Source organism: Electrona antarctica, assembly GCF_951216825.1.
Source record: "Electrona antarctica genome assembly, chromosome: 1".
Lineage (NCBI taxonomy): Eukaryota > Metazoa > Chordata > Actinopteri > Myctophiformes > Myctophidae > Electrona > Electrona antarctica.
Window position 1 is genome coordinate 26,842,202 of NC_136806.1, and position 26,021 is coordinate 26,868,222.

The window sequence follows — 26,021 nt, forward strand, 5'->3', positions numbered from 1 at the left end:
GGTTCAATTTAAACACTTCACATGCACAGGCAGGACAGTTGTGGTCAGAGGGAGACAAGAGTTTCAAGTGAAGTCTCAGAAAAAGAAGGAAAAGGGTAGCTCTGTGGAAGAGTGAAGCAGAAAATACTTTTTCAGATTTAATTGCCAGAAGTTACACAGTCATCAGGAAGGCAGGGAATTTTAAATAAGCATTCATTAGCACCTCAGAGTGTTGACATGTTCCTCCTCATTTATCTAAAACATGAGCGTGCGTGCATGCATGTACACACATGCACACACACACACACACACACACACACACACACACACACACACACACACACACACACACACACACACACACACACACACACACACACACACACAGTTCATTAAATTAGAAAAAAATAATTTTCTCAATTGAAAGCATCTCATATGGGTAAACATCACTGATGTCAGAGCCTTTTTGTTCGATAGACAAATATACAGTGAGAGAGATCAACCACGTGCTCAATGGAGATAAACGTTGAGTTAAAAACAGATTGGTGCTTCTAGGATCAACGAGAACAACTTGAAAAAGCGGAGAGATCCGAGCACTGAAAGCACTCCAAGAAAATCAAGGTACTTTAATCATCTCTACAAAAAGTTTTAAAAACCAACATGTTTCGACCATGCAGTAACTGGTCTTCAGCGCAAGTATATAACTGACAAACAAACTCGGGTCCTTAAATAATGTCAGAACAGATGCGGAAGCACTGCTAGCATTTTTCTTTCTCTTGATATTCTCTGTGTGTTATTCTCAGGTCCCTATCAGTGTGGTGCTCAGGCACACACTTGTGTAATTCTGGGTGTGTTTGGTATACTAATGGTTTTTGACTAGCGGTGCTTCTGCATCTCTCACATGTTCTGACATTATTTATGGACATGTGTTTCTTTGTCAGGTGCTAGAATGACAGGTGCTAGTCGAAATATTCGACTTTTTGTAGAGATGGTTAAATTACCTTGATTTTACGCCCTCTTCTCCGTTATTTTTCAGTGCTCGGATCTCTCCCCTTTTTCAAGACTAAATATACTTTAATTTAATTTGAGACCTTTCTTATTATGACTGTACAAGCTCTCAAACACAGTGATTCATAAAAATTATGAAACGATGCTTTCGAGATCTTTGTGGCATTAAAGACAGGTGAAGGGATTCCACAAAACATCATTATTCTCCAGATGTCTCCTTTTGGCCTATATCTCAGCATCTCAGCATTAGGCCATTGGTCCAGGCGCTCTCCTGAGAGACTCCTCTGAGAATGAAGGGCTATTTCCAGTGTGCCTATTTATACAGTGCCTGCCTGGGTAGAGAGGCAAAATTGAAGCAAGATCTTCACAGTAATCAGGCCAGGAAATCTGTTGGACTATGGGCTTCAATGAATCCTATATTTTCATTGCAAGGCATTTTTGACGTTCAATGCAGTTTGTGTGACATGGCACATTTGCGTTGTAGGATGTTGTGGGGGGGATGCTGCACATGTGTGCTTAAAATCAAGGTTCAGAGTTGGAGTAGCCTACATTTATTAATGCACACCTTGGGAGTAGTTGAGATATATGTACAGTAAGTATTCCATCTTTCAGTCTGAACTTGCAAGCAACATAACCTGTGTGTAGAAATTATCTATATTAAAATCATCATAGCTCCCTGAATTCTCAACCGATTTTCAAACGGTTAAATTTGTAATAATGCCAGACATGGATCCCGTATACTTTGTTACATCTAAAATGCACATTTTCATAAGTCAGTCACAGAAATAATTATGCAAGTAAGTAAGTAAGTATGTAAGTAAATAGATAAATAAAGTACAATGACAAAGATCCCTGGAAGATAACTGTTTTGCACTACTTTTGCCGTGTTGCCACATGTATTTAATAGTTTTGCGATATGGTGAAACCTCAATGTGTAAAGGGTTAGGGTTAGAGACACAACTAATTACGCATAACGTGATGGCTGTCAATACCAAATTGGGTATCCTCAATTTGCTCCTTTGAGCACAAACACATCTTCCATCTGAATCAGTGGAGTGCTGCTGAGTTCCAAGCTGCTGCGCAGCTGCCTCTGATGAACTCTCCCTTCCCACTATGGCGCCCACAGCAGATACACATGCCCATGCAGAATCGGAGGCGGCATCTACCTTGAGTTGAGTTGTCTCAGAAATGTTTTGAATCAGGTGAGTGTGGGAAGGGGGGGGGGGGGGTATTATCAAGTGCAGCCTTCCCTCTTTATTTTTGTGATTAGGACATCTAAACAGCTTACTCCATAAGCGCTTCTATATTCAAGTTTAAGCATGCTGATCGAGTGCCAACCTTACACTCATAGGCTAGTTATTCTCTCATTGTTCTCAATATTATTTTACCATTGTATTATGTTGACTTGAAATACTTTTCTCAAACCAACCATAACAATCGTCACAATTAAAAAAGCCTAAATAAACCAAAATAAGACAAAACCAGGTGTTTATCCACTCTATCTTCATCATCATCTCCTCAAGTAGAGGCTAAAGGAAACATGCATGGGCACCAGAGGAGGATCGAGATCCTTCAAGCAGCTGAATTCATTAGCTTAATCTTAATCTTCTGGGTAGGGTGCACTTGCCTTTTCTCCCCATTTCAGTCTCAAACTGCTGGATATACGTATGTCTGCTTCAGGCTATACTGTTTGCAATGTCTGGGGACTCTCCAGCACTGTGAAATGTGGTTAACAAACCCCAGGCATACACATGGGGGACTTTAAACAGATCTTATTTCAGGCTTAACAAATTATCTGCAATCTATTATTATAATAATATGTATTATGGTAATTATGGTATTTGTTCAAATACTTAAATATGAACGTAATTATTCATTGGCAATAGGCTCACCACACATATTGTAGTTTAGTATGGTGTTTATTGGCATAGTGAGACCAATGTAAAATTATTAAAACTCAAATATTGGAATCAAATTACAAAAGAAAAAGAAAGACCAAAACAATAATCAAGATGGAGAGTAAAAAGGATTAAGTAAATCATTTCTCAAATCATTCATTCATGAGGCACTGTCCTTCCAAACCTCATTAGAGTCCATAACCTTGAGGGGGCAATTCACTGTCTACAGCAAAGAGTTGTAAATACACAACAGCTTGCAGTATAAAGTTGATAAAGACAAATGCTATATCTACAGTATCCTTGGGAACCCATGCGTATTTTTTTGAGGGGCGATTCGCCCCTTCTATGTCCAGTCCAGCTTTTGGTGTATGGTGTATGTACCTGGGGGCTCTACCAGTTAATGATGCAGACCATATGCAGAGGTTCGAATCCCAGCACTTGTCTTGTCTCAGTCATGACTCTGTCTCCTCTCTCTTTGCTCTTCTCTCTGTACTGTGCTGTTTATGAAATAAAAAAGAAATACAAAAATTGGCCTCCATGCTTAACTCCGTGATTTCACATTGTCTGCAGAGATTAAGAAGATGACACAGTTGCCATACAGTAATAACATGCCAAGTCGTCGTCCTTGGTTCTGTGCGTGCGTGCGTGCGTGCGTGCGTGCGTGCGTGCGTGCGTGCGTGCGTGCGCGTGTGTGTGTGTGTGTGTCAATGATAGCAAGGTTATCTGATGTTGCAAATTGTCATGGCTCAGCAAAAACAGCTCAGTAAAGTGTTGTGGCTACATCTGCTGCTACTGGTAGGGGGCCGGGCTGCCATGGCACTGACTAAAGGAGCTGTGCAGTGACCCACTGGGTCTGTGTTTCCAAGCAATCTTCCAGAAGATATCCTAATATAAAAAGTACAGAAGATGTGGTCCATGTTTGGAGCACAGGGAACGAACGTTAATATGATATAAAAAATCACACTCATGTGAAGTCAGGGGCGCTCTTATCATCATACATCACATTCCGCCTCAGCCAATCAAATCATCACAAATGTCATTCCAGCCAATCACTTTTGGCGTCTTTCACTTTTCTCCCCTCACTTTTCTCCTCAATATGTACTTTGCTCAGCCAATCAAATCATCGCTATGGGGTGATCAGCCAATGCCTGTGTTCACACAAACCCTCAAAGCTGGGCATAGGAGGGGCTAGCGCCCTGCAGCCCTTTGGGCTGGAATGGCACCTGTCAGTGCATGGGGGGTGTTGAACAGAGGAATAGGACATCCTCACTTCTCACTAGCAGCTGAGCCATCATACATCGTACAATTAAGCAGTGGCAACACAGAAATGTGTGGGGAGAAATTAATTGGCTCAATCCTTAATTGACTAACTTGGGGTGGGGGGTGGGGGGCGTAATTGGCTTCCCTAAATGAAAAAGAAAAGGAAAATGCATTCCTGCTCTGTTTCTCATTCCTGCATGGGGGTCATTTTCTCCACAATGCCCATTTGTACTACATACTGGCGTCCTACATAACACCGCAACTCAAGGTGTTATCAGGAAGGGAAATCATCCTATGCCACCCGCCTGCTCACCAGAACCCAATCCAGGGAACACATCACACCAGTCCTACCGTGACCTTCACTGGCTTCCAGTCAAAGAATAGATTCCAAGATACTGATCACCACCTATACAGTACAAGGCCCCCCAACAACCAGGCTCCTCGATACCTCCTCCAACTCAACACCACCTCCCACTCCCTCAGGTCAAGTGATGCCAAGCTTCTGGACACCCCCAAGACAAAGAAACAAACCTGGGGTGACAGGGCCTTCTCATGTTGCTGCCCCCTCCCTATATGGAACTCAGGCCGGTCCTCCCTTAAGCCAATATAAATATAGGATATATAGGCTACCGGTCCGCTTGCTCATACATCAGCAGGGTCGTAAAACTGCCTGGGCCGTATATCTGCCATTACTCAGGTCTGCAACCTTCTCCTTCTCGCTGATCATCCTTCCCCTGAGAAACAAACAACAGCTTGTATTTTATTTGTGTGGGCCTTCAGGGAAAATGACTAAATAATGAAATAGAAAATAAAGTTGTTTTGCTTACCCACTCTGCTCGCAGCGATGATTCTCTCATGGTAGTTCAGAGAACCCCTACTGATTACATAGCCTTTCATTCAGTGTCACCATTAGGCCCAAATTTTCACTTCCACTTCTCTAAATCTACATGCCGAGTGCATTCATAAATTGGGACACCACATTTATTTAATTAGTGTGGCAACTAGACTATTGTAAAAATGTATTTGTTGCAAATGATTACTTACACATGATCACAGGGGTGACTTGAAATTGTAATTGTAAGCGGTGTAAACCACACTTTGCAATTTTTCAAAATAGCAACTTTTCTAGTTTCACTTTGCTGTTGGTGTTTACAATATGTGAATTCTTCAGAGAATATACTACTACTAGAGGTTTGGGCTGCTACGGAACCCTCGTACCACCGATCCAAGTCTATGCTCATTTTAGGCCCATATGATCCCTGATGTCATTAGTATGTGCCCATATATGGGAAATTGGGAATGGTGTGATATCCTCATATATGGAGATTTCTCTATACTGTATGTCAGTCCTTGTCCATTTATGCCCATATATAGAGCTGTTTGCGCCATGACGAGTTAGACAAACACTCCATATTTGGGCATAGCTGCATTGGGAACTCTTTATATGGTTATGGCTGACGTGGTGTTGTGGTGACATGAGCATGATGTCAAATGTCCTCCCTCAAGCCAATATTTAATACAGGAGCTAACAATAATATTTTCACTTCACGATTTTGTGCTCTCTCATAGCCACCATGATCAAGTTTGAGTTGTGCAGTTTCAGCGGGTTTAAAATATACCCTGGCCATGGCAGCCGATACGCCAGGATAGATGGAAAGGTGTTCCAATTCTTGAATGCCAAGTGTGAGGCTGCTTTCCTGGCCAAGAGGAACCCAAGACAGATCAGCTGGACTGTCTTGTACAGACGCAAGCACAAGAAGGGCCTGTCTGAAGAGGTGTCAAAGAGGCGTACGCGCCGCACAGTGAAGTTCACGAGAGCCATCACTGGGGCCTCTCTGGCTGAAATCATGGCCAAGAAGAACCAGAAGCCTGAGGTCCGTAAGGCCCAGCGTGAGCAGGCCATCAAGGCTGCCAAGGAGGCCAAGAAGGCAAAGCAGGCAACAAAGAATCCCTCTGCAACCAGTGCTAAGGCCCCAGCCAAGACTGCCCCAAAACCCAAGATTGCAAAGCCTATGAAGGTGAATGCACCTCGTGTTGGAGGAAAACGCTAGAAGCTCTTTATTTTGGTTGTGAAAAAAAAACAAAAAAAAACAAAAAACAAAAAAAAAATATTCATTCATTTTTAACAATTAAACACTTTAGTCCAATTGAGGGTAGTTAGCGGGGCTTTTTAGACTCCTTTGGTCTTGATTTTATATCTAGTACAGTATAACATCGGTATAATGACATTCTGAACTCAAGTGAAGCAGCTGGCTCATTTTCAGTCAGTCTGCTTTCTCTCTCTCTCTCTCTCTCTCTCTCTCTGCTTCCTCTCTACCACTCTGCCTTTGTTTTTTCCCCCCTTTTAGGGAGGGGAGTTATGTGTGATCACTCGACAGCTTGACTCGCAGTTCTGACTCATTAGCTTCATGTGTCGACACTGCCACAATGAGCCTCATCAATCGCACCCCCAGTCATCTCCCTACCTGGCCATTATGCTTCTTCTTGCTCTTGTAACATGACCTAGAAACAGCACAGCTTTACTCAATGCTAGCAAACCAAGGGCACACAGCAGGAGGTATCCATGTTTTGTGAACCAAGGTTTAAAATGTTGAGGAGTTATTGCTGACTCAAGTCGTTTAATGAATTCATATTAAAAGGGACGGCTTATTTTGTCTTTAATTTATGTGTAAACACTTGTGTTTGTAAGTATATAAGTGGAATGGTAATGTATTCCAATATAAGGTGCAGTGATGGAAGCAACAGTTGCCCATTAATTGCAGGACAAGCAAAATAGTTGCACAATCCAGCATTTCTGCAAATTTGTTTTATTCAATGCTTACAAAACAAATAAAAAATACAGAACAAACTAACAAAACAAAAAAAATTGACACAAGAAAGTAAGAAAAAAAAAAAGATTGATTGATTCCAATGCAATGTTCCATTCTTCTTGTCAAACAGTCAGGGTGCTGATATTGTGTAGGTCTCAAATTGGGGTCCAAGGTCCCTCATGGTTCCTTGAGGGGTTTTCAATGGGTCCATTTGGTTTCATTTGTACACTCTCAGAGGTATGGTGGTCCTTGAAAGTAAAAGGTCACGAATATTATGAGTATTATGAGGGAGATGTGACATTAAGTGAGTAATATGAAATATAACCACTATGATACAAGGAAGGAACTTAGCCTTCCTTAGTAAGAGGCCCAATTTCTTTCCAATATGGATGCTGTGCAAGTGTGCATAGAGCCTATATTGGTGAGACCACAAGACCTTTGCCTACCATTCATTCATTGGCCATTGAAAAAATACAGAAACTTCAGAAGCAATAAAGGGACATAATTCACTTTGGTCAAACAAAAGTCAAACAACAATTTAATATGAATGTTTGGACATATTGGAGTAAAGTGACAGAAAAAAAAGATAATTCCTGACAAAACAAACCTTTCAGTGCAGGATGTTCTTTTCAGTACAGAAAAGGTTGTTCTACTCTCCTTCAGCAATATCACGTGTCCCCACTGCTAATTACCTTCCAAACCAGTGGTGTCCAATCATGTGCCATGAGAGAGTCTGCACAGGTTTGCAACCAACAATACAACAGCTGTTCCACTCATTACATCTCCCCCTCTCTGGTTGAAAGTGTGCTGCTAATTAGCTAAATCTGTAGTTAATTGGAATGGAAACCTGTACAGTTTCCAGTGTCCTATGAGGCCTTGCATGAATTATGGGCATCACTTCCTGTTGTCAGTCATTCAATTCATTTGAGAGATCTGTGTCAGTCAAATCAGAAAGGGTCACATTAGTATTACTAGATCTCCCGTCCCTCCACACAGCTGTGATCAACGACTCTTGACACTTACTCTTAGCAGTATAGCCTTTAACTCCTGTCCTGTGTTTCATGTTGCTGTGACACCTGAATCTCTACATGCAGAAGTGACTTCAGCACTTGATAATACTGATCATCAATTTGAATCAATCAGCTGCTGTGTGGAAGGGAGATCTTGTAGTAGGAGTAGACTGACCCTTTTTGATTTCTGTTAAATTGTATTCCCACATTATTATTGACTGTCACAGATTGAATGACTGACAACAGGAAGTGATGTCCATAATTCACCACTTTCCCACCGTAACTTCCCCCTATGAAACTTGTGGCTACATCCCATGGTATATGAATCACCTGCAATATGAATGCAATTACAGTTTACAATTTAGGCATTTAGCAGACGCTCTTAATCCAGAGTGATTTACAGTAAGCAAGGACAATTAACACAAGGTAATACATCAAATGCATAGAAATAGTCATCTAGGATCATAAGTAAACCAAGAACGTATTATCAGTCTAACAGTAGACTATCCAAAGAAAATCAATAATCTATACGTTGAAACTGAAATAAAGACTATATAGGATGCCAGGTCAATAATGACCTGGCAGCTGTCTACATAACATGCTATCTAAATTAAATTTTTAGCCTCTGCATAATTAAGCCTGCAAGGTTGTCGACTCGTCGAGGCTAGGTCAAGTGCCAAGTCTGAAGAGGTGAGTCTTCACTCTTCAGACTGCGGTGGAAGATTGGGAGTGAGTCTGCAGTTCTAATTGCAATGGGGAGTTTAATTCCATAGTTTGGGAGCCAGAAGGGAGAAGAGTCTGGGACTGGGAACTTATCTCGAAAACATTTCATTACAGGCTTCATCCGAGTGCCTATCATTTGAGTAATGGTCTATACTAGTGATTCCGGTATCCACACATCCATGGCATAATTTGTCTGCCAACCTCTGAAGCCTAATCCACAGTCACACTTTATTATGATATGACAACCCTGACCTCTTTGGTAAGCGAGGAACATAGGGATGACCCAGCTGCAGCTACATCTCAACAGATGCTATGCTATGCTACAAGCAGCTTCATTTCATTGGCTCTGCAGCGGATGTGACCAGTTCAACTCTGCTGCCGAGCTAATCAAACAAAGCTATTGGAAATTAATTGGAACAGGAAATGGGTATGCCACCTTCTGGAAACTCAGTCAGGAGGATGCCCAGAGCCCGTTCCCAAGATTAAAGTCACAAGCACAGTAACATCCGGAGTGTTTATTTAACTGTGTGAAAAGAAACTTGAATTATCACTTCTTCTTTTTTTTACTGTGACAGGAATGTAATGTAACAGCCCTTCAACACCATCCTCGTCACCAACACACCAAAATAAACTTGTGCCACACAATACTTAACCCCTCTAAACACGGAAGCATTCATATGCATGCTGGTAAAGAAAAAAAACTAACTAGGTTACATCTTAGTTTGTTATAACTTATTTTCCACTGCAGGTATATATAACTTACAGAGCAAGAAGTTGCTTAGAGGAGTAATGGGACATACAGTACACACACTTGCACACTTGCACGCACACAGGCACACAGTCACACGTGCGCGCACGCACATACATACACACACACACACACACACACACACACACACACACACACACACACACACACACACACACACACACACACACACACAGTCATAATTTACCCACTATTGCGCACAATAACTCAAATAAGAACACTTAATTCAAAAACTAGAGCAATGAATGGTAGATTTCTGCCTCCCTCTATTGTGGAACATTCTTGTGAACCTCACTTGACACTATACTGTACTTCCTGTAGGCCATGAATGTAAACACAATGTGCATACATCATCTGATTTAAGCATAGGGCAACCACACTGAAAGGTTAACATAGGTTACATGCTATATCCTAAAACTATTGCTACATCCTGACATTTCAAGACACTGCTATTGAATGAAAAAAATCTTCAACCGTAATAGTACAGTATGCCTAACGTGCTTGCTCTTTTTAAACTTGCTTCGTTTAAAAGAGCAATTTGTAATCAAATGACATTGAAAAATGTAATTTGGACCAAAGCCTGTCCCAACAAAGCGCACATAACTCATCATCCCCCACAACCAAGCCTTGCTCCGGTGCTTATAGGTGGACTGGGGAGGTGGGTGGTTGTACAGGGGATTGAGAGCACTACATGATGTCAGCTTGTATGTGCTGTGTCTACACAAATGCTTCCCTTCAATCAAACCAGTCTTCACCTTAATTGTCTTTAGACATTTCTGCAAAGAGTGTGGCTGGATGATGCACTTAAAAACCAATCAGGAAAGCCAGTGTGGTGGAACCCAGACATCTTGTTTATCCTGTGAGATTTACCCGCACCTTCACCTTCAGAGCCACACAAGAGTTCTCTCTCTCTTCTCTTCCTCTCCCCCCTCTCTCTATCTCTCTCTTTCTCACTCACTCTCTCTCTCTCTCTCTCTCTCTCTCTCTCTCTCTCACACACACACACACACACCACACCACACACACACACACACACACACACACACACACACACACACACACACACACACACACACACACACACACACATACACAGGAGGAAGGTACACGCGTACAGTACACATGCTGAAGGTCCTGTGCCTGTCCCAGGTGCAGAGAAATCTGTGAAACAGCATGTGGCTTGTCCCAGTTCCTTTTACAGTAGCTACCTGCGTGCGTATGTGTACGTTTTTTGTGTGTGTACGTGTGCGCGTGTATGACTGCGTATTGCGACAAGGCTGACCCATTTGAATCATAATACAGGCATTCACCAATGCATTTCTGAATCTGGTTCACTATGTAGGCTAAATTCAACATGTTCCCATGAGCAGTTAACAGCTGTTACTCAACATGCCAATTGGCGTCCTTAAAGGACGTCGTCAATGTTGGCACGTTGCATTGCGCTCCAATCATTTGATTCTATGACATTTTTGGAACAAGTTGAATAAGGCCTTGAACGTTAACTGCTGTACGCTGTCTGTTATGCTTATATCGTTTCAAAGCCGAATTGGTTGCGAACAAAACCAAAATGTTGAGCTGCGAGGTAAATAAATACTAGGCTTCATCCTAGGCCACGCATGCGGGCCTGTGCCAAGTTAGTTGTTGCGCCCTCCTTTTCAACTTATGATGGATTGTGCCGGTTGAGCAGCTGGTGGGTCTGTCTTAAAGTACCGCGCGCGGTTCTTAAAGTCGTTTCGGAGCAACGCACGTCCATTCTTTGCCCTGACACTGGCAGGTGCGAGACTGCGCGAGTGTGAGAGTCAGCGAGAGCCGAGAGGAGAAGAACACAGGGACACTGTGTGTGTGTGTGTGTGTGTGTGTGTGTGTGTGTGTGTGCGCGCGCGCATGCGTGTGTGAGAGAGAGAGAGCCCGGAGAGAGAGAGATAGAGCGAGAGAGAGAGAGGGGGGGAGAGGGAACTAAGAGAGGCAGATAAAGAGAGACAGAGTCAAAGACACTCACATGCATATACAAACACGCGCGCGCGCGTACACACACGCGCGCAGGATGTTTATTTCTTTGACGAGTGTATGCCAACAACAACTGATAATCGGGCTGGACCAACGTGTCGGGCGGGTTTGTTCAGTTTAATGCCTTTTTCTGTCTCACTGTGGAAAATGCTGAACTTCTCTTTTGCGCTGTTCTGCTCTCTCTGTCGCGGCATTTCTCCTTCCACGGGACCGGGACTGGCGTAGTGAAATGTGAAGAGGAATGAAGTATGGCATGCAAAGATGGTTTCTGCCAAGAAGGAGATGGTGACAGCGATGTGCCCCAGTTACATTTTGACTATCTTCTACTTTTTTTGCTTGACTACTTGGTGAGTTCCAATGATAATGGGGGGCTGATTTCTGCCCTCAGATTCTCCAGTGTTGAGTGTCTCTGTCCATGGTGCTGAAGTCTATTTAAGTGGCATAGACCAATTGTGTTGGTTGGCTAAAATACTTGGTTAACCATGGCACTAATATGGTAATTACTACCAGTCGCCTATATTACTTTGCTGTTGAGGCTAAAGACACTGTAAACACATTAAGATGTTGTGTTGTTATTTTAGTGTAAAGAAAATCTCCGCACAGACAAGAAAGGATGAGAGGATATATCCGGAGAATTTCACACGTATTTTAGACCGACTTTTGGATGGCTATGACAGCAGACTGCGACCTGGATTTGGGGGTATGTAATGTAGCCACCTGCAGTTTTCCACGCTTAAGCCTTGTGTCTCTTGCGAGACTGAGAATTGAAAGTGTTTTATATATAAAGACCTCGCATTCATGACAGCTCAGTGCACGTCTTATACCAGAAACATGTTGCTGCATAGGAAAAGATTTCCACAGATAATGATGCTATATGGTTTTTAAAACTATCCATGGAAGCTTATCTCCTGGAAAGTGACCTCTAATCTTATACACGTTTAAGCGAATACTTGATGTCTTCATGTCTTGCAAACGCTTAATGTGCAGTTTAAGTGGTAGGAGTACAGATCTCACTTTAATGTCTGTCTGAAACCACAGTGTCAGTAATTTCCAGCCAAGTTGAGCCAACCATTATTCTAAAAAGTAAAACCCAAATAGGTTTACAGTGCAGTGTAGAGCCATTACCGACACAAAGACATAAAGACAAAGACATAGGCATAATTACACTCAGCACTTAAAAAACAATTGTCTTTTAACAAACTTTACTACTCCCCACACCTTTTAAAGTGTTCAAACAGGATTATGTTTTAATCCTCTTAAGCATTTTGTCCCCTCATTTCATTATGTTAATGCACCATAGCATAAGCAGGCTGTATTAGATAAAGTCATGTACTGTGTATAGGTTTACAGCAGCTATTTGATTCCATCCTGAAGGTTAAGCCTAGTCTTTAGTTCAAACTCTGTGCAGTGTGAATATTGAATAAGTCTGGCCTTCTTGCAATTGGGTGTAATCAAAGGTTGCTCATTTACAGGTGAGATCAATGATGAATAATGTCAACCTCAGAATGAGAGACTAAATGCATATATCCTATGAAACGTTTTTATTTATGCAGTTTGCCTGTGTAACGTCTTACTGTCTGAATAGGTTCCGTAACTGAGGTCAAAACAGACATTTATGTGACAAGTTTTGGACCTGTCTCTGATGTTGAAATGGTAGGTGACACATTAGCAATGATAATGAATAATGATGTACAAACTGTAATCCAGATGTTGTTAGGACTACATAGTACATTTACCCCTGGAACAGTACTATTTGTTGAATTCTTTCTTTTACTTGCTAGAATTATTTTCTTTAATCATTCAATTTCATCTGATGAATATTTATACTTAATGATGTGCTCTTTTTAAAATCTACCCTAAAACACTGTATTTGTGGTTTTATAGTTATCATTTCTTTGGTCTGTTTCACAATCTTATAGGAGTACACAATGGATGTATTCTTCAGACAGACATGGGTGGACCGGAGGTTGAGGTATGAGGGACCCATAGAGATTCTGAGGCTCAACAACCTGATGGTGGCCAAGGTGTGGACCCCAGACACCTTCTTCAGGAATGGCAAGCGGTCTGTAGCCCACAACATGACCGCCCCCAATAAGCTGTTCCGTATCATGAAGAACGGAACCATCCTCTACACCATGAGGTACAACTGTGTACTTGTATGTAGTCTGGCTGTCTGGGTAGTACTATTTTTGATTCATTCTTTCTATTCAGAAGTGTCACTTCATGGACCAAGTACAATATCTACATGCGAGGCACAGATAATAGTCCATTTTCAAACACGGTCCCAGACAAGACAACTTGACCACATGAACCCATAGCATCCCTATTCTGGGTTGACCATTAGCAGAGCTACAACCTCACAACGAGTCGCGTGTTGTGAGCTTCCAAAACGGTTATTGTCCGCAAAGAAAGACCCCAGGATTTAAGCAACTCAGTCAAAACATAGTCATGCTATACCTCTCTCAAGTTATAATAAAAGGGACCAAACCAACAGAATTACATATATGATTTAAGTGCATTTAGATATAAGGCCTTTGTATTATAAGGACCTCTGTCAGTTACAACAACCTGGCATCCATTTTGGTTCCACCATGCCTGTACTGAGCTGAGATACTGTATATGTGTTCATGATGTGATGAACAAAAGAACAGACAGGCATACAGCCGCAATAAGCACATTATGGTCTTTATTCATTGGCTGTGACAGAAAGGTGGCAAGGATGAAGTCGAAGTCTTACGTGTTTTATACATGTTCTTTATTTATCACCTGTGACAGTAGAATGTATGGAGGACTGTCCCTGCAACATGTAATAATCTCAGGTCTCACTTGTCTGTGATGTATATAGGCTGTTGTAATTGAGCAAGTGTGTGTGTGTGTGTGTGTGTGTGTGTGTGTGTGTGTGTGTGTGTGTGTGTGTGTGTGTGTGTGTGTGTGTGTGTGTGTGTGTGTGTGTGTGTGTGTGTGTGTGTGTGTGTGTGTGTGTGTGTGACGAGAGAGAATTTGTGTGCAGGTGTGTCACCTATTGATGCTTTTTGTAACACATTTTACTGTGCTGTGACAGGTTGACTATATGTGCTGAATGCCCGATGAAGCTGATGGACTTCCCCATGGATGGCCATGCATGCCCCCTCAAGTTTGGAAGCTGTAAGTCCTGTGTGTGTGTGTGTGTGTGTGTGTGCGTGCGTGCGTGCGTGCGTGCGTGCGTGCGTGCGTGCGTGCGTGCGTGCGTGCGTGCGTGCGTGCGTGCGTGCGTGCGTGCGTGCGTGCGTGCGTGCGTGCGCGCGCGCTAATCTCAAAGTGGGAATACATTTACTCAAAAATCTGTGAGAGTTATAAACAGATACATTCCATTTCAATAACTTTGTATAAAATGGCCACTACATCTAGGTAACACTGTTTTTATTTTTTCATGTATTACTTATTAAAGAAACTCTAATTGACTAACTCTCTTAGGTTCTAATAAAAAGGGATAAAACTAATACAATTATAGTTCTACTGTAATCTCTCTCTATATTTTTTCTTTAATTTCTTTATCCCACAATTTTTGTAACCCTTTTTTTTCACCCAGTGTCAATTGTCTAATGAAATCCTGGGCGCTACACTCCCTCTGCCAACCACGCTTCCTTCAATGCGGAAGAGTCCAAGCCGCTTCCTTTCACCTGACAGGGGTGAAACCGAGTTCCAACTAGTTCCTTTCCCCTCCATCAGGCTGGTTTTACGAAGTAAAACAAACACGTAGGATCAAGCGTCTATCAATCACTATTATGACAGCTACCGGAACACTAGACACGGAAGCTCCTAAAAAGGTAGTAGGGGGCGTGGCCAGGAATACCCTGTATAGAGACCAGGATTACTGCATGTTTTTTGTGAGGGTAGGGGACACTGGGCAAACTCCACACAGAAAGGCCCTTTTTCCAACCCCACCACCTAGGTCCTAGGGTATGGGCACTGATGATGCACAGGAGAGAACACGCCCCCAGCACCCACAGTGGCCCCATCGGGAATCGAACCCAGGACAATTCTAGCTTGGTTTCCCAAAAGCTACATTACACGGGCATGTTTACTTTTTGGTACTGAAATTAAACCTGCACTAAACAGCAATGAGCATGATACAAAATGGAAAAGATTTAACACAGAATTATGAATTTCTGCACCGAAAACTTAAACAAATATGCTGTAACCCTAATTTAGCAGCAGTGAGACAGCTGTTCAGCAAAAATCTTAAATAAAGGAGATCCTCAAATGAAACTGCTCCATCTTATCTGGAAAGAGCAACGATTTATAGATTGTATCCACAAAGTGGGGATGGGGGGGGGGGCATCGCACTCCCTCGGTTCTCCATAATGTTCCACCATTGTGACATTGCAGAGGACAAATTGTGATTTCTCAGTTATCATCATTCTGCTAATGGTGTGGAGCCCATCCCCCCTCCCATCCCCTCCTCCTGCTTCTCTCATCCCACTTTGCTCCTGGCCTCCAGTCAGGGGATGCAGCCATGGATCTGAGCTATCCTGGAGCAAAGGAAAGGTCAGCGTCCCTTCCTTTGCCTCGGGATAGCTAAGACCTATTGTGTGTATGTGTTTGTGTGGGTGGGTGGGTGAGTATAAGTGTGTTACGTGAATGTGTGCGTGCTGTACAGTATGTGTGTGAGCCTATTTTGTGTCTGCTTTGTCTTTCCGTTTTCTCATGCACTATTCCTGTGTGTCTCTCTCTCTCTCTCTCTCTCTCTCTCTCTCTCTCTCTCTCTCTCTTCTTTTCTCATTCTCTACCTCTCTCTAATCATGTTCTCTCTATCTTGCGTTCTCTTTCTGTTCCTCCATCTGTGTGCACGCAGGCTTTGCGTTCCACTCCACAGCACACCATAGTCATTTCATTTCCCTTGCGCAGTTGGTGTCTTGCCGATGTGGAGTCCTATTGGGAGTGGCAAGCAGAAACAATGGGCATCTTAGCTTCCTCTCTCTTCTCAAAACAACTGTGTTACCTTTTAGGCTGAAATAACGAGACTTTTCATTATAGAAGATATCACTTGACTGGGGTTTAGGCAGCTGACAAAGTTTTATTTTTGATTCCACTTACACAGCATTGGTTCCAGTTTGTACAAAATACTTAGATAGTATAGATATTTATTTATACTATCTGAGATATTTATTTTCTTTCTTCGAAGGGTGCTTTTAAGTATTCAAAACCTATTTTTTATGTGTGTGCCCCATAACACTCTAAAATAGGCTGTGTAAAAAGCTCTGCTGCCATGATAAAAGAACCGATTACATGCAGTATATAAACAGCATTGTATTTGAACTTTTGCTGTTTATAACGAAAATCACCCCAGTGATTATGCAACTCCCATATGGCTTTCCTATCTGCCTACAGATGCATATCCGAAAACAGAGATGATCTATACTTGGACCAAAGGACCGCAGCATTCAGTGGAAGTCCCCCCAGAATCCTCCAGCCTCGTTCAGTATGATCTCATTGGCCAGACAGTCTCCAGCGAAACGATTAAATCCATCACAGGTAGGATGACTACACAGTAAAATCCTCTGTGTTCATTTATCCATTTAAAACTTAACTCTTTTTCTGCCCAATTAATTCGTTGTGCCAATTAATTCCTCCCCACACACATTCCTGACTGTCTGTCACTGTATCCTATACTGGCTCATCTGCCAGTGAGGAGCCCCCAACGGGAGGACGTAGAGCCAGCTTCGTCCTACTCCTCCTGCCTAACAGTCCCTGCTCACAGGCTCCACCCCAGCCCATAGGAGTACATGCAGTGACAAAAATCACCTCCCCACCCGGCACCTGCGGCTTCCTTCCCCGAACACGGGCCAATTGTGTTCGCATAGATGCTCCTAACCACTATTGAAAAAATAAAAAATGTGTGCAAGTCCATTTCAGGATACATACAACAATCAAGCTTTCATATAGCTTTGTCAGAAATGGCTGTAGTATAAGCTCTCATACAAGCCAATATTACTGTAACCCAATCGCCAGTTTCTGCAAACCACCGATATTTGTCTGAATCACGCCATTTCAGAGCAGTCGCACCACATGGTGTGGGCAGTGGCACTGGCTCGGTTGTGCCTCCCGGGGCTCACCCCTGCTGCTGCCATTTCAGCTGCATTCAAATCGCTTACAGTTGGAGGCCATCGATATTGTCCTTTTCTTTTTGCTGAGGTTTGCGTGATCTGCGCAAAAGGACAGTTAACCCATTTTGTGTGGGAACCCCTTTTGGTGTTTTAAACATTGTTATAATTTAGCTATTGAAAAATAGCAGATCTACAAGCTCGTAGCGCGCCACCGAGTGGCGCGCTACGAGCTTGTAGGTCTGCTATTTTTGAAAAATCGTGAAAATATTTATTTCAGAAAACTGGAGGATTTAGAAGGATTTTTTTAAATGTTGAGGTCAGGCCTAAATGGGTCAAATGATAAGGGACAATATCGGTCGCACCCAACTGTATGATGTACTTCAAAATTGTACTTGTGTTTTGACTTGGAACAAAAAAAATGTGAAAGACAAGAAAGACACATCACTATTACATATTTTGTGATTTTCAGAAATGTAACGTACATGCCAACGTTTTCTCTGAGAACAGGCTGTACAAACACTAGTCAGAGTAATACTGTGTTCTGATTGGCAGACTGTACCAGCCCCATGAATTCAATCATTGCGGACATAATGACTGGAGCCAATAAGGGTGTCAATTCTTTTTTTGTTTTTTTTGTTTTAAGATTTGTTTTTGGCTTTTCTGCCTTTATTGATAGTATCAAGTGAAGATGGACAGGAAAGAGGGAGAGAGAGAAGGGCAGAGACATGGCAGCAAAGGTCATCATGAACGGGACTCGAACACGCGACACAATGTCAGACCAAAGCCTATATGTGGCATGCGCCTGGACCACTTGGCCAGTGGGTGCAAAGGGTGTCAATTCTAACACTGCAAATCACAATTGTTATGGGAGGCGTGCCAATGGAAACTGTAGTTAACTTTACCCGCCAGTATTAATTAATTAATTCACCTCGTATTGCCAGGATTTTCCCCCTTTCAACCAAAGTGCCAAAACCCGTGACCGGATGTTACAAATGTTACTACTACTGTGTGTGTGTTGTCGCATCCACTTCCGGTCTCGTGATCGAGGGAATTGGAGATAAAGGCGATTGAAAGAAACAGATAGAGTTTGCGCGGGTGCACGAGAAATTCAAGATGGGACGCTCCAGTGTGCCATCTTGTGCTCCAGTGAACATCAGCTAGCAACCCAATGCTAATGTAAATAGTATCACGACCTGATCGATCACAATCGATATAAAAGACGTAGATTTCAGTTCAGTTCAGTTCAGTTCAGTTTTATTTTGGTAATAGAATAAACATTACATGTATTCATTTCGTCATATTCTTTACATTTTCTTTGTAGAGAACAAAAGGGTTTAGGCTGAAGCCAATGGTTTATTGTGCCTATCCCAAGGGGGTGGGGGGGGGGGGGGGCATAAAACTAACAGGAAAAACAAAGGACAAAAGGGAAATAAATTCAGCAAAAATAGAAAGACACAACAGGAGAAGACAGATTTGATCACACAGAATCCAGAGTCGCACATAGGAAGAAAGATTGACATTGGCGGTGGGTCAGATTAATTCAAATGACGTAGATCCACGTCAAAGGCGGGCTCCGAGTTTCACAATTAATCTGAGACACGACTGTCTGTCTGTCCGTCTCTCTGTCTGTTCGTCCGTCTGTCTGTGTGTGCAGCAGCTAATCTCGGGCACTACTGGACCGATAAAACTTAATAACAAAAAGGTGTTTTTGAACAATGTATTTTTGTTTTTTAGTACATTTTTGAACACTTTACTTCTGGCTATACGTATATGCCTTTCAACACAATACACAGTCAAATATTTAGTGTTCATTTTACCGAATAAACCATGGGTCCATTTGGTTCCCTTTTTACACAGGATTTTATTGTGTGTCTTTGTTCATTTGACTAATTCTATTTTTGTTTCTCCCCCAGGTGAATATGTGGTGATGACAGTGTACTTCCACTTGAAACGTAAAATGGGCTACTTCATGATACAGACTTATATCCCCTGCATAATGACAGTAATCCTCTCACAAGTGTCCTTCTGGATAAATAAAGAATCGGTCCCAGCGCGAACCGTTTTCGGTACGTATAACCCACAAATCCTTTCATGGCTTCAGGTTGACAGAGCTATCAGCGTTGCTGTGTCTAAACCCTCCGGAACCAATGTGGTGGTTGGCTGATTGCGTGGAAGGATGCTGGTTTTGTTCCTATTAAATCAGCATTACATGAAATTCAGCTCAATGTTTTAAAAATGGTTAGTTAAGGACGTAGACTAGAGGAACAGCTTACAGTGTTGTAGTACAATGCATTTTACAAGGAACAATTGACAAAAAAACCCACATATGGTTTATTGATTAGGGGAATGTACAAAATGTGCAAAATTAGATGTGTGGAAATTATAATTCCAATGATTTCCTTGAAATCATTGTTCTTGTCTTATTGGGAAGATTTATAACACTTATGTTGCTGATGACAGACATTTGTAATGTTAGTCACTTTTCAATCTACAGTATATTTGACACAGTTACATTCTTGTTTACATTTTAAGTAGTCCCACTATATATAGTAGCAATACAGCAGTGGTTCCCAAACCTTTTAGCTTGCGACCCAAAAGATACATTTTAGGTCTCCCTAGGACCCATGTGGGTGGGTCGCGATTTTTATGGGTCGTTAGTGAGTGAATACCCCTTTAATGTTTGATTCGATTTTCTTTTAAAGATCTTTTATTAAAATAATTCCATATAAACGTAAAAAAGAATAATAAAACGATTAATGGGATCTACAAGCTCACAACACATCGCATTGCGGCATGTTGTGAGCTTGTAGTTCTGCTATTTTCACTAGTTTGGGTCCCAGGGACCCTGGGACCCAAACTAAATAGTCAAATGCCTTCAGGGTACTTGGCATGTACAAGCATTAAGGAATCACTGCTGCTCTGCCACAGTGAGTAACATGTATTGTGTTTAGCAGTGACTCAGACGCGATTCCTTCTCCCAAATGCAGGCTCTATATATTTTCTTATCAAGGCTAAACTGCCTACTACACTACAGTATCTGACAGGGACGCCGTGGCAGCGTAAACATTGCTATATCAGGCGAGCATGTGTGGCATTGGAATTTGTGCTGTTCTCTGCGTGTGAATGTGTGGGGTTGTGACGGATGGAGTGTGGCAGAGTGCTGTGTGTGTGTGTGTGTGTGTGTGTGTGTGTGTGTGTGTGTGTGTGTGTGTGTGTGTGTGTGTGTGTGTGTGTGTGTGTGTGTGTGTGTGTGAAATGAGCAGGGAAGAGGCACTTTGTTAGGAAGATGAACAGGAATAGAAATAGGCTTATGGTGGGACCATTTGGAGGGGTCCCTCTGCTGGCTTGGATTGAAAAGGATACTCTGAAGATGCTCTTTCAGTATTGCAGTGTGAGATTTGTTTTCTAAATCTGGTAAGTGAAACATCTGTCATTGCCAGACATTGAAGGCGATGAGATAAATTGATGCTATATAGGTATATCAATTCTGAAAGAAGACTGTGGTTTATATTCATCAAATTAATTCAACATCCCGGTCTAGAGTGTTATACTCTTCTCCACTGGTCTAGAAGTGTTATACTTTTCTCCACTAAAGACACAGCTGTTCTATTAGCCTTTAAGAAGTACCATCATCACTTGTTAAAAAGTTCAGCTGCCGATGGTACATAACATGCAGCTTGTGGCTGTCACTTTTTCCAAATGGTGAATATCTCATTTTGGAATAAAACTCTATTTAATGCCAGAGGGCTTCATACCAGACACATTAGCACCACAGATGAGAGAAAGCTTGCATGTCCATCTCTAATAGCGTCATTAAAATGATTCCCAGATTAGTTGGCTTAGAGACCAATCATCTCATATGACGATTGGACGGACTGCATGCCTGATTTGGACAATTAACCTAATGAAACTGCCTTGTATTTGAGGTTAACCACTTAAGCTCTATTTTAAACTGTTTTTTTTTGTAAATGTATTTTTTTTGAAAAATTGTTGTCTGCAAATGACATGCCTAAAATAGGGCTGCCAGGTTGGATGGTTAATATTCTAGATGGGAAGCCTCAAGCCCTATAGCAGCTCACTTGTCAACATCATGCTGCACCTTTTTGATTGACAGGTAATTATGTGACGGTCACATAAGGGCACAGGGGATAAATTCCTGTTGGTCGAGGACTCTGACACACAGATTGTTCTAGAATTGCACATGAGGGAGATTTTCTGCAAATCATATTACCGGTATTTCTATTAATAATAATTCCAAAGATGCATTGTGTTGGTGGAAGCTTATCACCTTCTGTTATTGTTGCTCCACGTGACTTCTGCTCAGACCAGGTTGAACACAGGTTTTACATTATGCATTGTGAAAGACCTTTACATACATTTATTTTGTGCGAACCAGCAATCTTCCGATTCCCAGATCTATCCACTTAGCAAAAGGCTAATAACAGCCATGGACAATAATAATAATAGATTCTTCACTTTTTATGATGTTATCACATACCTAGCCTTTATTTCCCCATACGGGACATTACAGGAATGACGGAAAAATACTGAGAGGGTAATAAGCCGTATCAGCCCCTAGGGCTGGTAACTGTTATCAGCCCTAGAGCTGATACAGCATGCAATGGAATAATCAGTGCAAGTGCCACCGCGTGCTGAAACTGTCACTGTGTGCGATATGTCAAACATGGTTGCTTTACTGATATAATATAATGCAATTTTGTGTTGCCTTTGAGCTAAATAAAAAGCCTATGGGTATGTGTGATAACCATAGGCAACAACAAATGTCTGGGTGATAATCTATACTAATTGCAGTGTTTTCTTTTCTCTGAAGGCATTACTACTGTCCTGACAATGACCACACTTAGCATCAGTGCCCGCCACTCCCTCCCCAAGGTGTCCTATGCCACCGCCATGGACTGGTTCATCGCCGTGTGCTTCGCCTTCGTCTTCTCTGCCCTCATTGAATTTGCAGCTGTTAACTACTTCACCAATGCACAGACTGAGAGGGACAAAAAGAAACCTGCCAGGTGTCCAAACGCCCCCCGATGCACTCCTGTCAAGGACAAGGACATAGGAGAAGCACTGCAGGTGAAGATTTTCATTGAACCCAGTGTTATCTAATCATGAGAGACAATACTTTGGTCTAGACTAGAGCCCTGTTCTAAAGTACACGATCATAACAAGAACTCATTAAACTCATTAAACCGTGCATGTGCGATTGTATCTATAGTACTGCATGTAGCCATAATCATTTGCTTTTTAAAACCAAATTAATGCTTCTTAATAAAATACATTCTGTCAGCTGACCAGTGGTAAATTAAACTCAATGCAATGCATATATGTCAGTTTTATCCTGACTACTTTAAGTTGCCCTCAAGTACAAATCCCAGTGTGGAGTAATCGTGCCTGAATACAGTTTAGTGACAACAGCATTTCAGTGGATTAGCAGGTTGCCACGGCAACGGAACCCTCGCACATCTGTACTGTACATTATAGGTTTCAGTATGACTCTGGTGCTCGGGGGATTAATACACTTTTTTCCTCAAGAGCAATGCCCTGTTGGAGCTACTGCAGAGCATGGCAACAGGGGTCAGTGTGCTGGTGCTTCCAGATTCTAAGCCTTACCCCCTCACAGCGTGTCATAAAAAGCAGGCCCACTATTTCCCCTGTTGCACATGGGACACAATAACATTGAGTCCTTTCAGTGGGCTTTGAGGGGGGATTATTTCTGTGCAAATGCGGTGGTACTGTACCAGCATCTCACTTGCCCTGCTTGAAAACATCAGCTTTCAAAGGCTAAGCCCCTTTGATGCTATACTGCATTACCGCCTGATACAGTTCTACCTACTTTATATCTTAAGCTTGTATGAAATCCTTGGTAAGTGACATCTGTATTGCACACAGTACGGTATGCTTCCAGATAAGGGCCATCTGTGTTGAGAATAAGTCTGTAATCAGATCAATATGATGAGCTTTGTATGACCTTACCTAGTTTTTACAATAACACAGTTTCCTGAAGTGTGACTTTTAATAAGAATTAATCCAAATTAGGTGTACTTGAAATATCACTACATTTGGTTGTGATTATAGGCCCAGGCCTTCTCCATGCATGCTATGTGGATAGTCAAGGTGAAGAAGAATCGGTGATAAAGAAAAGTTTTGACACGTTTCCTGTAACTACATTCCTGTCCTTTTTTCTTCCATTACAGATAAATCCAGACACAAATGGCAACTTGAGGAAAAGGATGAATTACATGTCTCAGCCAGAACTACGTGACACCACCCCGAGAGCCCAGTATGGCACTTACAGCACAGGAGGGGGACTGAGGCGGCTGCGGTCCTCCGCCACAGGGACCAATAATGGCAGCCTGTCTACACTCTCGCACTCCAGCCCAGAGAAATCTGAAAGCCAACTCAGTGTGCTCAGCGTGGCCGGCTCCTCCTCCAACCTGTTGGACACTAACACACCCCCACCTCCACCTTCCACGCCAGACGTGACAGTGGACACGCCGTCCAAACAGCACGCAAGCTCCACTTCCCTCCAGTACCTCATAGGGCCCAGGCTGGAGCGCATCCAGATCCAGACGCCAGGGGGGAAAAGAGAGCCGAAGCAGTCGCCGTGTTCTCAGCCCAGCACTGCCGGCATGGGAGGAACCAGTAAAATTGACAAGTATGCAAGAATCCTATTCCCAGTGTCATTTGGGGCATTTAATATGGTCTACTGGGTAGTTTACTTATCAAAAGACACAATGGTGGCGAAAGGTGGTTAATTCACGGTCCGGGAGCACGGATGAACGATAATTTTCTTGATCTTGACGGAAGACAAACAGGAAACTATTATCTGTGCACAAGTTCTTCCACATCCTGGAAAACACAACAATAATACATTTATTTCACTTTCTTAAGGTCCTCAGACAGCAAGCATCGGAACAAAATCAGCTAAAACTAAAAACATCTGACAATGGAATCTGACAATTCACAATGGAATACAATGGAATATGTCCCTTTCCTCTTTATAGTCATGCTACTACTGACTTTAACCACAACATCAAGGCTTCAACTACCTGATGAGCACTTCTGGCCCACCACCGAAATAAATCATTTTCCTATTTTTGTACCTTGCACCTGGCAAGAGGTTTGGCGGGTACACACTGATCTCCTGAAAGTTTGTTTGGTCTGTTTTGTTACGTCTCATTTTCTTAGGTTAAAAGTTTATATTGACTATCATAGTTCTACTTACATGGAAGCCAGCTGCTTTATTCCAGTAAGTAACCCAGGATGGAAATAATTATGAATTTGAAAGTCTCTGGTATGTAACAACTCTACAATCTAACAATCTAAATATAAAGACGCATTCTGTTTGGAAGGAATTTAGAAATGGCAAAGTTATAATAGTTGAATATTCGACATTAAAACCTATTTAAGTCACAATAATTAAATAGTTAATACTGTAGTTTATGGTTGGACTGAGCATTCAGAAGCCAACTGTATGGTGCAAATCTTTTACTATAAAGTGGTGTCAGTTCTACCATGTGCATGGTAACTTTGAACAGTCTCTCATGTACTGTACATAACTTGTCAAATCATCCTGCATATACACAATATATTATCGCAACAATGTATCCTGAATTGAAATACTAAAACTGAGACATTTGGAGACTCAATTTAGTATTAACAGACTGGTAATGACAGAATATTTTATTTTTTTGATGTTAGGTCTTAAGCTTTCCTGCCAAGATGGGTTACCAAAATGTAGACCGAGATTGTTCAATAGAATAAAATACTTTAAAGAGACAATTAAAATTAGTTTACTGTCAGAATTGCAGCAGGCGCTGACAAGGGCTGTGTGTCGTGATTGAAATTATGCCGGCATGAACAATACAAGATTATGACTGGGCTGTTTGTATTATGCAGATAATAGCATAAATCTACTTTGGGACTTCCCATATCCCTTTATGTTAAAATCTAATTGTATTATGTTTTGTTTCAATGCATCACTACTGAAGTTGGGAACCATTTACCCTCAGTAATTGCCATTGGAGTTGTGTTGAGTAATGTTTGAGGATTAACGGGCTAAATGAGCATAGTGATGAATGAAGAGCTCAAACATCAATTTGAGGGAGTCCTGTCATGGAGTGTTTGGCGTTGGGAAGTGACAACAACATCAAAGTCAGTTATTATCTCCTCTTCTTCCCTGACTCACCTGAAACGTTACACTCCCGCCGCTACTCCCGCTAGCATCCATTGTCCCATTGCCTTTCTTATATTTCCATCTCCATGATTTGAGCATTTCTACTAGGCAATACTCCATCTGCGCAGGGAGCTGTCTTGTCAATACATGTGGGTGTCTTTCTTGAGTCACGATGGAGAGGCCTTGTTTCCTGCTCTAATAGCCGTATCATCCACACAGGTCATTGTTGTTCCCTTGCTAGCTGCTCTGTTTGTCTATCAGGAGTTATGTTTCTACTACA

At 42.1% G+C, this 26,021-nt stretch overlaps 2 protein-coding genes across 2 annotated transcripts; both read left to right on the forward strand.

Annotated features, from left to right (window-relative positions):
• Window positions 1–5,719: 5,719 nt before the first annotated feature.
• LOC306919889 (large ribosomal subunit protein eL24-like) lies at window positions 5,720–6,218 on the forward strand (the record flags this gene model as incomplete). Its single annotated transcript, XM_079496437.1, has 1 exon — window positions 5,720–6,218. One exon carries the CDS (start codon window positions 5,720–5,722, stop codon window positions 6,194–6,196), a length of 477 nt encoding a protein of 158 aa, XP_079352563.1. The 3' UTR covers window positions 6,197–6,218.
• Window positions 6,219–11,614: 5,396 nt separating this feature from the next.
• gabra4 (gamma-aminobutyric acid type A receptor subunit alpha4) lies at window positions 11,615–25,550 on the forward strand. The gene is made up of 9 exons (XM_079501454.1): window positions 11,615–11,811; window positions 12,046–12,164; window positions 13,050–13,117; window positions 13,384–13,604; window positions 14,526–14,608; window positions 16,835–16,978; window positions 19,464–19,616; window positions 22,382–22,638; window positions 23,760–25,550. The coding sequence occupies exons 1-9, from the start codon at window positions 11,726–11,728 to the stop codon at window positions 24,318–24,320; spliced, it is 1,692 nt and encodes a 563-aa protein (XP_079357580.1). The 5' UTR covers window positions 11,615–11,725; the 3' UTR covers window positions 24,321–25,550.
• Window positions 25,551–26,021: the final 471 nt, after the last annotated feature.